The 12,901-nt window shown below is 46.7% G+C and overlaps 1 protein-coding gene across 3 annotated transcripts in view; it reads left to right on the top strand.

Annotated features, from left to right (window-relative positions):
• Nucleotides 1–12,901, top strand: part of LOC115648935 — a 77,612-nt gene that overhangs the window by 36,020 nt on the left and 28,691 nt on the right. The window contains exon 4 of one of the 3 annotated variants that reach the window (XM_030557314.1): nt 6,063–6,277. The exons of the other annotated variants lie outside the window; for them this stretch is intronic. Coding sequence (XP_030413174.1) covers nt 6,063–6,176 — 114 coding nt within the window. The 3' untranslated portion in view covers nt 6,177–6,277. Of the gene's footprint in view, nt 1–6,062; nt 6,278–12,901 lie in introns of those variants that run through there. 3 annotated transcript variants of the gene reach the window in all.

Raw genomic sequence — 12,901 nt, 5'->3', positions numbered from 1 at the left:
GAGAGGGGTGAAACCATAAACCACAAGAAGTTGAAAAACACCAGGTTATTTTCCTTCCAGTGTGGCTGCTGGGTGTGTGGTGTGGCTATTGGGTGAGATAGAAAGCAGCAGGAGTTAGCCATTTTGAAACTTGCTTACATTGCTCGTTCTGCAGTACAGAACTCTCCACTATATTCAGCCACTGGTTTCTTTTGCCTTCCAAACTTCTGGATCCAAATAATTTGTATTAAAATACACAGGCACGCGCAGCGGACCAGAACACAACATGTGAAGTTCAAATTTGCATCTATACTGTGAATATTGCTCTTATGGATTGAATCAAAATCTTGGCTCCAAAGGTGTCACTAAGGCTGCAGCTTGTTTCAGGCAAAGTGCTGGGAATGAACTAGACTGAAATAAGACCCTGACATGCACTAAGATCACTAATGCAGAGGATGCAGTTAGGCAAACAGAGGCAGAAGTAAGTTCAAGAGAGGTCTGATGAAGTCCAAATGGATCTCTCTTGCCATGAGAAGTTTAAAATGGTGTGACATGTGGCGGCTGATGTGTGCCAACAGCTATGGGCAAGGATAACTGCTGAAGCTCAGTCCAGTATGGATTGAAGTGTGTATGTGGGTACAGGGAAGAGTGCTGCCTATCCAACTGCCCACTCTGCTTCCTGCAGTATCTAGCTCCTATTGGCCTGTTTCTCCACCACCATGCACCACCTGCAGTGATTTAGAAAGGAGCTAAGTGGATGTAAAATGCTACCCGATCCAAATAGTGCTTGGAGACTACAGTGGTGAGGGCCACATATATACATGCACTGAAAGACAAACAAAGGAATAGGCAGTGGAATAGCAAGACCTATGTGTTCTGTAGTGAGTACTCAGCCAGGTGCCTGGGCTAGCCCTTTTAGCATGTGAGATCAAACTCCATCACAGCGCTACGTGCTATTGCCGCAGATGGTGCCCTAAACCCCCTGCCGGCTAGTGAAACGATCGTGATGTGAAGCAGGTGCAGACAGGGTTCCGTTGCATTCAGGCCTCGTGCAAGTCTCAGGCAGCCGAGCAACTGCTGGGGAGAATGTTCTGCAAACACAGTGGTTAATTACGTGTCCTATAAATGGATTAGCTCACTGGAGAGTGAGATCCTTTTATCCTATTAGAGAGCCAGCAACTCCAGTGTGTTCCCCTGTGTCGTTATTATGTACATGATGTTCAGAAGGGAATATGGGGCAAGTGAATGGCGGAGAGCAAATGGGTTAGTCCGGCATTTCCCGCTATTATTTATTATTGTATTTATTATTCTAGTCGTCGTCTTCTATTATTCTCGTCCCCTGGTAGCTCATAATGCTATGAGAAGTAGTCCCTTCAGTCTGTTAATCATCCTGGCCTGTAATTTCTAATATAGTACTTATTTATGCAAAAGTGTGCTCATTTGCATACACAAATGAAGTTAATCCTTCATAAACAAGCCCAGTCATGTGAAGGTGAAAGGCTCGCTAAGACATTGACGGGGTGTCGTTATGTGGGTGCGTGTATGTTGTGAGGGAGGGACGGTGCTTAGAACCATGTGCTCAGGAGATAAAGCAAACCCCAGGGTCTCAGCAGCAACCTGTGTGTCTGTTTTATGCAGCCTTGTTTTGGCTTCACAGTGCCCTTGATGCAGTCAAAATAATGAGCTTTGGCCTCTTCAAAGCTGCTCCACCATGCAGGCATTTAAATATTAGATGAAGATCAGATCTTGTGGGTTTTTTTTGACACCTCCTGCCCCCCATAAATGGCTGCCTGCTGGGTTAACAAAGCAGCCTGTGGCAACATAAACTCAGTGGGCTAGATCCTGAGCTGAAGAGAGGCAGGGAAGATGGTCCTAAGTCACCTGAAGCAGCTGAAAGACCCTGCTGTAACTCAGAGCAATGTGAAGGCTATACTTTACACTGGCTGGAGAGGTCCCATTATAGGGATCTTTGTGCTGATCAAGGATCCGCTGAACCAAATGCTAGTCCCCTACTTGACAATCTCTTCATATGCCCCTCATATGTGGGGGAGGGGACTGGAGGCAGGTGCCACAGAGCTTGCAATGCTGGTTTTATGCCACCTAGACATTCCCCTGTGCTAGCTGCCCCTTTAGGACAGCCTTCTGGCTGCTTTGAGCTGCCTCAGGGCCCAGGGATCTGTCCCATTAAACACAAATACACAGTATTGCCAACCACATGCATTCAAAAATTGTAAGTCAAGGTCCAAAAAATCATGAGATTTCATAAACAGTTATCCATTGGATTGCTTTCATGTGTCTTCTAAGCCTTTAGGCTGCCCTTGTTTCTTGTTTTCAAGCTTTTATCTGCAGTCATAGCAGCTAGAAACTTACTTTTAAAAAAAGTGAAATCTGAGATTCTCATGTAGTCTGTTGATTCCAGCAGCTGGGGCTTTGAGAAACAAAAAACCTGATATTATAAGGCTCTGAATAAAATTATGAGAGTTGACAGCAGTGAATACTTGAAACACCATTATAAATGCTGGATTTAACAACATTCAGAGTATAGGTTCCTTATTGCAGGTGATGAAAGAGTCAGAAAGGACCAGATCAGACCAGGTTCTCAGACCAGAGTGGAAAGGATTCAGGGCTGGCAGTTAATGGGGGGAGGGAAGGGGGGAACCCTTTTCTAAAAGTGTGCAGATTTGGTCTGGTATCACTGCAAGACAATATACATTGTCAGTGGTGCTTACAGAGCCACTTTTTAGAGTACACCTGCCCATTAAAGGGGCACTTGCTCTCAGATAATTTTAAAGCTTAACATTTAGATCCTATTTTCTTCAAAAAGTTTTATAAATCAGATATAACAGAAATTTCTTCAGAGTATGTAATGGATGTGTGACTTAAGCATTGGGCGCCATTGTTACTGTGGAGTTTGCATATGTCTGGTATGGAAAAGAGAACTCTAAACTCACAGTTCCAAAACACCAGCCTCAGCTACTTATACGCTAATGAAGAATCTATCTACTTATATGGCCCCCCAGTGCCACACAGAGCCGTAAAGGGTTCTGTCACCACTTGGCCTGTAATTTCAGGGTGCCGTGATGCCATATGGCTCTGGTTCAGATCCAGGAGTGCCGGCAGCCTTTTTGGCGCCCTAGGTGGCAGAAGGTCCCGCCCCCAAAATGGCACCCCCGACGGAGGCGGCGGAAGGTCCCGCCCCCAAAATATCGCCGATGACCGCGGCGGCTGAACATCCGGCTGCCACAGTCACTGCCCCCCCAAATGTCCGCGGCCTTGGTGACCGCCTAGGTCTCCTAATGGGTTGCGCTGGCCCTGTTCAGATCCCTGACACCAGTAGCCAGCCCACAAGCATAAGGTCTCAGCCTGGTGCTCACCAGCCTAGTTACTCATTGCAGTATGATGCAAACAGCCCATCCTGTACTGGGTCTCCCCAAATCTGTCCTCCCCGTGGTCTTCAGTACCAGACATGTTGACCATCCCCTTCCGATTTGTAACCTCCAAAGGCATGAAATCTGCCTTCCAGGTATCAGTTCATTTTGGCACACATACTCCACACAGTTTGCACAATGGAGACCTGTTTAGAATAAAAATAAAGCAAAAGTTTATTTAATTAAAAAACCAGCAGATTCAAAGATCAGATAGTGAGGGAGAGCAAACATATACAAGTTGCACAGAAAATAAACATAAAGATGCAACCTCAGGCTTTACACTTTGGTATTAGACAACATCCCTTTTCTAATATAAGCTACCTAATGCCTTTGAACAGTTTCCCAGAGTACCTACTAGCTATAAGAGGGATCCAGCATTCATGGATCCACCTAGATGCAGTTCTCAGTTGCTGGATGACCAGCCTCCATTCCAAGCCTCTTTTTAAAAGGCTTTTTCCTTTCTCCTCCTTCTCTCGGACCATGTTGTCTCATGGTTATTCACAGTGGGGAATTCCCTCTTGGAATGATTGCCAGGATGTCTCAATATCTTCCCATTAACTTTAACAGTCCATCATTTTTTGTCCTGGCTGGACATTAGATGGTTATTTGAAGCCAGTTCCATGTAGACATCTGACTTGGGAAGTGCCTCTCCTTGCTTAGCTGCTCACCACCTTGCAGGGAGGTGTAGTTGGAGTTTGTGAGCACAGTTTTCTATACAGACAAATTCATAAATTTATAACCATGGTCTGTATACGTGTCTTGTAGTGACCATCAAGTTCAGAATATTATAAGCTTTCATAAAAGACCTTATTTGGTATATTTTATAATATAATACAGTATGCAATCAGATGGTTTAATGGCTTATTTGGGGGGCTTTAAACCCTCTGTTTTTTCTCTGGAGGTTCCTTCAATTTTGATTTTTCATGAGTGCCTCACAATTTTTAATGTATTTCTCCTTCCAGCACTCCCTTGATGTAGGAAAGTGCTATTGTCTCCAAGTTTCAGATGGAGTGTTGCAGCACAGAGAGTAAGTGACTTGCCCAAGGTCACACAGGAAGTCTGTAGTGGAGCACGGAATTGCACATGGGTTTCTGGAGTCCTAGACTAGCCCCCTAAGTCGCAGTACTAGTCTATTACAGGTCTTTTGCAACTTACGCGCATTTAACATGCGCGATTTCAGCTTTACACTGAAAGGCCTGGAGTCCCAGAGGGGGCGTGGCCTCAAGATTTAAAGGTCCTGGGGCACCAGCTGTGACTGGGAGTCCCAGGGCCTTTAAATCACTCAGGGGGCTCCCAGCTGCAGAGGTGACTGGTAGCCCATGGGGCGAATTAAAGGACCCAAGGCTCCAGCCACCGTGGAGCTTCAGGCCCTTTAAATGCCCTCCCATCCTGGTGCCGGAGCTGAGGGCAGGATTTAAAGGGCTCCTCCAGGCTCCCGACCAGGGTGGGAAGCCTGGCGGAGCCCTTTAAATTCCACCCGCAGCTCTGGTGGTGGGATGAGGAGGGGCATTTAAAGGGCTCCACCGGGCTCCCTGCCACGGAGCTGCTGGCGGGATTTAAAGGGCTTGGGGTTCTTACTATACGTGGTTTTCACTTTGTGCGATAACCGCGGAACAGAACCCCTGCCTAAGATGTGACAGACCTGTATAATCTACTATTTATAATCACTAGGGTCCTCCAGCCACTAGAGGGCTATGTATGCAGAAAGGCATCTGCAGGTCTGACTTTCCATTCAGCAGAGGGCAGTGTTGCATATATACATGAAGAAGTGCATTGCAAAGGGTCCTAAAGTTCTGGAGGGGAAAGTTTTGATCTGGAGCAATTGAAGGGATTTTATTTTGGCGCCAAAAGAGTACATTTTGGTGCTGTTAACAAACACTGGGCACTGTTGAGGCTAAGGTAATCACTTTTCCCATCATAATATACAGGGCCACAGACTTCCTTGATCAGCAGGCATTTACTGTGGAAGAAAGCAGCAAACTACCAACAAAACGAATTCATTTCCACCTTTTGTTGATTTCCCAAGACCATTCCCTTTTTAGAAACATCTATGCAGTATAGGGACCTCTAGTGCCTGAACAGCATAACTGCAAGGACATATCATTACATCCCTGAGCCTCTTGTGCTGCGCATAATGCAGTCACCTAAGGGCATCCTGTTAGCTGGTTGCTTTTCTGGCAGGGGCTTAGTCTCAAGTATAGATGATAGTGTCACCCCCTAGTGGCCCCAGCCTGTGTTGCTTCTAAGTCCCAGTGCTATTTGCAGGTTGGCACTCATATCTGATTAACTTTAGAAATCCCAGTACAACTGCTAGGTATTTGTGTTGATTGTTTGTGTGTGTCTATGCTTCCTTCTCCTGGAGAGAACCTGCTCAGTTGTATGTAATTATGTTGCCCATGAAGCCTAAATAAGCCCCTCCTTTAGCTTAAGTTGTAAGTGACCTTTATTTTGGGAGCAGCAGTTTCTGAACTCTGTCCCTCCTGATGTCCAGCTAAAAGATAACAGTTGACAGGGAAGTCTGTTCTTGCAGTGATTTCTTTCCTGTCCAGGGACTGCAGTGGAGGTTCCCTAGCCCAAGAAGTCCCTGTGTTGCTGTTGAAGGAACAATCCTACATATACACTTTAATTTACTCTATTGCCTGGTTTGTGTTACAGCATTCAGGGTCATCAAGCAAACTAACAAGAAAACCTTGGATGGGCACATGTTGGGACATATGGCTGAGAGGTACCCCCGAATTCTCTTCTCTTTTGTGGTGCTGCAGCACTTGAAAGGGAGCAAGATGGCAATGGCAGCGCTGTTACACCAATGGAAACATTGCTGGCAGGGTTGCAGCTCACATCTAAGCCAGTACTTATTCGTTAATATTTCCAAGGGTCTCTGGCGGTGACTGCAAAAGTGAGATGAACCATGTAGACATCAGATAATATGCTAGGCGAGACTGGACATTCCCTGTGGACTGCACTGGACCCGGCACCAGGAACCTGGGGAGGAAATGTCACATTGGCAACAATGAATCAGAAGCCTGTGAGCTGTTTCTGAAGAGCCCCCTTCCAGACTTGACAGCTGTGAAACTAGAGCCCCAGACTTTTCAGCAGGGTCTGGCAAACAGGAGAGTTAACTTGTTGTCTAAGCAGTGGCTAATCTTGGAACATACTGTACAGATGAGCTGGAGTGAAAGGGATTTAATGAATACTTCCTCCGTGTTTATTTTTCAACCTTCCAGGTGTCTGTGTTTTCAAACAGGGCATTTCCATGAGCAAATGGAGTTTTACTTGTGTACGGCCCGAGAGAAAACTGAGAAATGACTTTAATATTTGGCTGTAAGTGAATAGATGGACTTGATGACATGCTCTGCAGATCAACGGGCACAGGCCAAATTGTCAGGTCAAATCAGGAAGTGAATGCAGAGCTGAGGACTCTCCCCTGAGGATGTGCAGCTCCCTGGCCTCAGAAATCAGATCTTAGGGATGTTAGCAAAGATGCCTTTGCTGATCTTGCCAGTTTCAGCAGTGCACAAGGAGATGAGCTGTCTGTAAAGGTACCTGGAGCCCATACGTCATAGAGACAATCCAGGAACAACAGAGAGTCAGTCACTTATGTACATTCAGCCAATCCATTCCCTAGAGAGATCATAGCTCTATGTAAGTGGGTAACTGCACTTTGTACTAGCTGTAGCTTCCAAGTGATAGTCAAGGGTGGTCCCCAAAAAAGTCTGTGGAATTGTCTGGTGTCACTGATGCTATCTTGGATTTTAAAAACAGGTGGGATCCAGAAGCACTGTCAGATTGCAGACCTCACTGAGCTGTGATGCAGAAATTAGGGTTCTAGTCTATTTTGTTCTGTTCTAGATTGGTTCTTACAGTGTCCTCCTCATGATAGCATCTGAGCGCCTTCCAGCAGTGCATTAAGTAAGGTGACTAACATCCGTCATCTGTGATTTGTTTAGTCTCTCATCCTCTCCCTGGGGTGGGGTGAGGGAGAATTTTGTGTGTAGTGAAGTAGTTGCGTCTCCATACTTAAGCTCAAATTTTCATGTGCCCTCTGATTTTGACTCTCTAACCTCAGATGACACATAGGATCTGATCTTCAGAGATGCTGAAGATCCACTACTGTAACTGAAATCAAGGGGAACTGTAGGTGCTCATATCTCCTAAATGCAGGCCCAATATGCCACCCAAAAATGAAGGCTCCCACATTTAATGGACCCTTTGGAAAATGTGCTCCTTAAGCTCTGTGTCTCAGCAGCTGTCCCATCTGTAAAATGGGGTGGTAATACTTCCCTCCCTCCCTCCCTCCAGTGGGTGTTGTGATGCCATGTCCATCATCAGAGGGGTAGCCGTGTTAGTCTGGATCTGTAAAAGCAGATAGCAGACCTTAAGGTGGCCACACTATAGCAGACCTTAAGGTGGCCATCCTGCAGCAAAAAAACTTCAGGACCAGACTTCAAAGAGAAACTGCTGAGCTTCAGTTCATCTGCAAATTTGACACCATCAGCTCCGGATTGAACAAAGACTGTGAATGGCTTGCCAACTACAGAACCAGTTTCTCCTCTCTTGGTTTTCACACCTCAACTGCTAGAACAGGGCCTCATCCTCCCTGATTGAACTGACCTCGTTATCTCTAGCTTGCTTGCTAGCATATATATACCTGCCCCTGGATATTTCCACTACATGCATCTGAGGAAGTGGGTATTCACCCACGAAAGCTCATGCTCCAAAACGTCTGTTAGTCTATAAGGTGCCACAGGATTCTTTGCTGCTTTTACATGTCCATCAATAGTTTTGAGGAACTCAGATACTATCTTTGGAGATAAGCATAATGGGAAACCTATAATTAATAATACGTACACAAGAAAGAGATACTCCCTCACATGTATGTGGTGCTGTAGCCGTGTTGGTCCCAAGCTATTAGAGTGAGTGAGGTAATGTTTTTCATTGGACCAACTTCTGGGACCTGAAAAAGAGTTGCGTGTAACTTGAACAACAGAAGTTGGTCCAATAAAAGATACTACCTCGCCCACCTTGTCTCTCTAATACTCCTTTAAAGAAATTCAATGGTATTCCATGGTAAAGGTCAAAATCACTGCAGCTTACTCTAGTATTACCCCCCTACCCACCTCTCCCCGGGATTACGGACTGATAGTGTATTATTTTTCAATAGGGTTACCAGTGCGGTGACTGTGTAGGTGAATCCAGCAGCCATTTAACATGCAGCAATAGCTCATATGCAGCCAGGGATGTTAGAATCTATTTTATTGCAAGACAGAAAGATGGGGGATGGGCCAGGATAACTGAATTATCCCATACTCCTTTTCCAAAAGTCCCAGGATGTCTGTAAGGTCTAGTTGAGCAGCTCCCAGAGCTGGGTCGAAGACATTTTGGTGTAACATTTTATGTGAAAGACAGCACCCTGCAGTGTTAGCCCTGGGCAGGGACCCAAGTCCAAGTGTGGGACATGAGCTCACAGAGCTTGGTTCATTGTTGTGCTAGCCATAAAGCCAGTGGATCTAGCCATTGGGAAACATAGGCGGCGAGTTGTATGGGCCCGTGGTGCCCGTGCTCCACCAATATTCAGGAACGTGGGCCTGGCTCCACCAATGATTGGGCTTATAGTTTCAGAGCCGTCCCTTCCATAGGCTGGACCGGGGCAACTGCCCTGGGGCATGCACTTTGGGGAGCCCCATGCTTCAAGGGGCCGTGGGGTCCAGGACAGATTGGAGGGTTACTGGGGGGTCTGGCAATGGCAGCAGCGAGCAACACGGACCCAGCCTGCCCTGCTCCACTCTGTCCCGCCTATTTCTGCCTCGGTTCTGCCCTGCCCCCACTCTACCCCTTCCCCCAAGCCACTGCCCTGCCTCCTTCCACCTCTACTCCGCCCCCTTCTGCCTCCATTTCACCCCTTCCACCAAGCCCCTCCCTGCCTCTTTCCGGCTTCCAACTCCTTGATGCTGGGAGCCGGCAGGGCAGGGGGGAGCAGGCTGGGGCCGGCTCGCTCACTGTTGCCAGTGCCAGGCCCCCCACTAACCACCCAGGGTGCCCTGGACCCCACATCCCCCTGAAGCATGGGGCCCCATCCTATGGACGTGATGGCTCATCTTGGACCCATTCTGGGCACCACCAAAAAATTATACAAACCTGGCGGTTTGTATAATTCCACCGTGGGGAATTTCCTTCATACAGTGGAATTGGGCTAGAGCAAAGGATTGATTCCCACCCCCCCACCTCCCGTAACCTTCTCCTGCTGTAAGGGGCATAGCTGAGGGAAAGAGTACATGACCACAGTGACACTGGCCTCTGGCTATTCCCAGCTGCCTCAATGGCCCCTAGGGGTAGCCTGGGGTAAATTAAGGCAGCCCTGAGAATAGGGGAGGTGTACAAGTGGTGAAAAGCTGCCTTAGCCTGCCTTCCTTAACCCACTTTGATTCCTGTGTTGAGCGGAGCAAAATGGTCCATCTATTGTCTTCCTATCTGTCTAATCTAATCTAGCTAATTAATAATCTGTCTAATCTGCATCTGTTGACTTGCCTCTCTGATTCCCTCCACTATCTAGTCTGAGCCTGATTCTGATCCCACTACCTAGTGTAAATCTGGAGCCAGTGGAGTTACTCCAGATTTACACCAGTGAAATCTGACCTTTTCCCCCATGTGTTTTTTTGCATTATAGGCTCCTCACCAGACTGAAGCATTTGTGCCCAAGCTCTAGCAACATTGCTTAGTGCTAAGGAATTCAAAAACCAAACACCCAACCCAAGTCTTGACAATAGGGAAATCACTCTTTGTTCTCTCCAGACTCACAAAAAGATTAAACCTGCCTTCTGCTTTGGGGAAATCTCTTGCCAAGTAAAGGAAATGAAGAGACAAGTGAGGCGTAGTTTTCTGTTGCCCTGCACCCTGCGCAATGATTCACACCAGTGCAAAGCACAACTATTGTGATCAGATGTGCTGGAACTGTGGGCGCTGCGGGACCCCCACGCTCGAAGTAGTTTCCATCACATACATGGTTTACAGTTTAGTTCAATAGCCCTCAGCACTCCCGCTGTACAAATTGTTCGAGCGCTCCTGATTGTGATCTGGCAGCTTGGTACCGCTCTGCTGTGGTGTACATGACTGCACAAGGTGCAGGGAGTCAGGCTCTGAGATGGTTTTATGGAGAAACTGTGGAGTGGCAGGGGAAGGAGAACCTGAAGGAGCCAGGTCTGATGCTGAGCTCTGATTGTGCCCGGCAAGCTTCTGGCAGGGAGGGCAGTATATGGGAGGGCAGTCCTTGGCCAGTTATTGGAGATGGCCTATCCCCATGTCCCCAGTCATTTTTTCTGGCCTTGTTTTATATAGAGTCCAGCGGAAATCCCATTTTGTGCTGATGGGGTGAGGGATGGGGTGAGGCTGCAGCGTGTTAGATGGCACGGGCATCCCATCCCCGCACCCCGACCCTGCCTGCATCCTGCCACGCGGGGAGACGTAGGTGGAACTCGGTCAAGCAGAAGCCTGCAGCAGCAGCAGCCTGCCTCACAATAGCCACTTTGTGCTGGGGCCTGACCTCATCTGTCCGCCACGCTGCAGCTGCTCCCTCCCTTGCACAGACGTTAACCCTCGGCACGCCGGGCCAGACGCAATAATTGCTGGGGAGGTGGGATGGAGTCGCTTTGTTCCTTCACTGGTGCCGTTGGCTGGGGTGTGGTGGGTTCCCACTCTAATGATGGGTCTGGTGTCCTGGTCTCCTGGAGCGCCTGCAGAGGAGCGACACTGTGGTTGCCCTAGAGGAACCTCACCTGGTCACATGCTGCACTTTACTTTTTGGCAGCGGCAGTTCTTGTCTGTAAAGTGGATTAGTGCCCCTGAAAAGTGACAGCCCTGGAGGCTGAACCCTGGACAAGGAGAGCTTCTCCCACCCTGGCCATCTGTCTCATCCCACCTCTGAGGGCAAGAGGGGAGCTCTTTTGGTGGCCCCATTGAGTCCTTTGCTTCTCTGATGGCTCTGCCAACAAGGGGGCCATGTGTCATGGTTTTGGTGATGTGGATGCCCACCCAGTGGGACCTGGACTGTGAGCCCCCCACTCCTTTTGCATCGGACACCAAGGAGCCATTGGAGGACCGTGGCTTTCCACAGCTAGTGCCCTGGGTCTAATTTAGCCTGTTGATCTAGAGGTAAAAGGATTGCCCATTGCCAGTCCCCTGAGCAATCTAGTCCTCAACCTTTCTATGGGTCCATCCAGTTCTTCTTATATATTTCCTCTTGCCTTTGCTTACCCAATATTCTCCCTTCTCTCTCAGCCCCAAATCCTCCTGATCCCCACTCTCTGCAAGTTTGAAAGCTTCTGCTATGCTTAAAAAGGGTAATGGCCAGTTACAGTGATGTCTCCAAGTGCCATACGTTCCCTTTGCTTCACAAGTTAAAGTGGATGTCTTAGAAGGCAGAATGCACAGGGCAAGACACCGGAGGCTTCTTTAAAGGTGACTCGCAAAGTGGGGAAAATGGTCTCTGCCTTTTTTACTTCTTTATGATGGATTAAAAAAAAACAACCCTGAAAAGTCCTTTCCCAACAATTGTTTCCCTGCATGTTATTTTTACTTTAGAAAACCAGATGTTGCCTTCCGTGTTTTTCATAGAAGACTCTATGGACTACTGGAGAACTAGTAAGGGTATGATATCCTCTCTAGCATGGGAAGTAAACCTGGCTGAGGACAAGTGATTTTTAATCAGACTGTTTAAATTTTTTTGCTTCTTTGTGAACACCTATTTAACTCCAACCCTGACAAAAAACCCACACACCTTCAATAAAAGCTGAAACCACTCCCAGTCCTCCACAAAACCAGGGAAGGGCAGATCTGACATTCCTCATATTATAACGAAGGCCTGATCTGCACATATAGTTACAGCAGGTTAAACTACAAGGTGTGTTTTTAAATCATTTTCATTAAACTGGTGCAAAACCTCTAGATGGACATTCTCCATTCACTTTCAACTTGGTTTATTTCAATTGATCTTAAACTGATCTCTTGTTCATTTAAATTAAATTGATGTAAACCAATCTTAAACTGAATTAAGATTCTTCACACAGGAGTTTGCACCAATTTAACTAAATTGATGTAAAAAACAATTTTTGTTCTACCAAGTGCAACTTTGGAGTGGAAAGAAGCCCAGCGGTTAAAAAAAAAGAACAAAACAATCTATTTTGGTTTGTTTTAAGTTGTAAAGATAGTAAAAATGAAACCAAGATTTCTAAAAATTGTTTCATGTAGACATATTTGAGGCTAAATAGACATATGGGTAGAGAGTTAAGGCTGGTTTTCAAAGTGTAGTGTGATATTTTACACTTGTACATTGAAGAGATTGTCTCAGCTGCAAGTGAATTTGATTATTAAGCCACGGCACTTTCCTTTCACTATTCATTTCCGTAGTTTTAAGTGTCCATTTTCTAAAAACTGTAACATGATTTAGAATTCGTATCTTTTAACATTCATGTTAATTAGTGAAGCAACCTTAACTTAAAGGG

This window comes from Gopherus evgoodei, chromosome 3 (genome assembly GCF_007399415.2).
Source record: "Gopherus evgoodei ecotype Sinaloan lineage chromosome 3, rGopEvg1_v1.p, whole genome shotgun sequence".
NCBI lineage: Eukaryota > Metazoa > Chordata > Testudines > Testudinidae > Gopherus > Gopherus evgoodei.
Note: the sequence above shows the minus strand (reverse complement) of the source record. Positions and strands in the feature narration are given on the sequence as shown.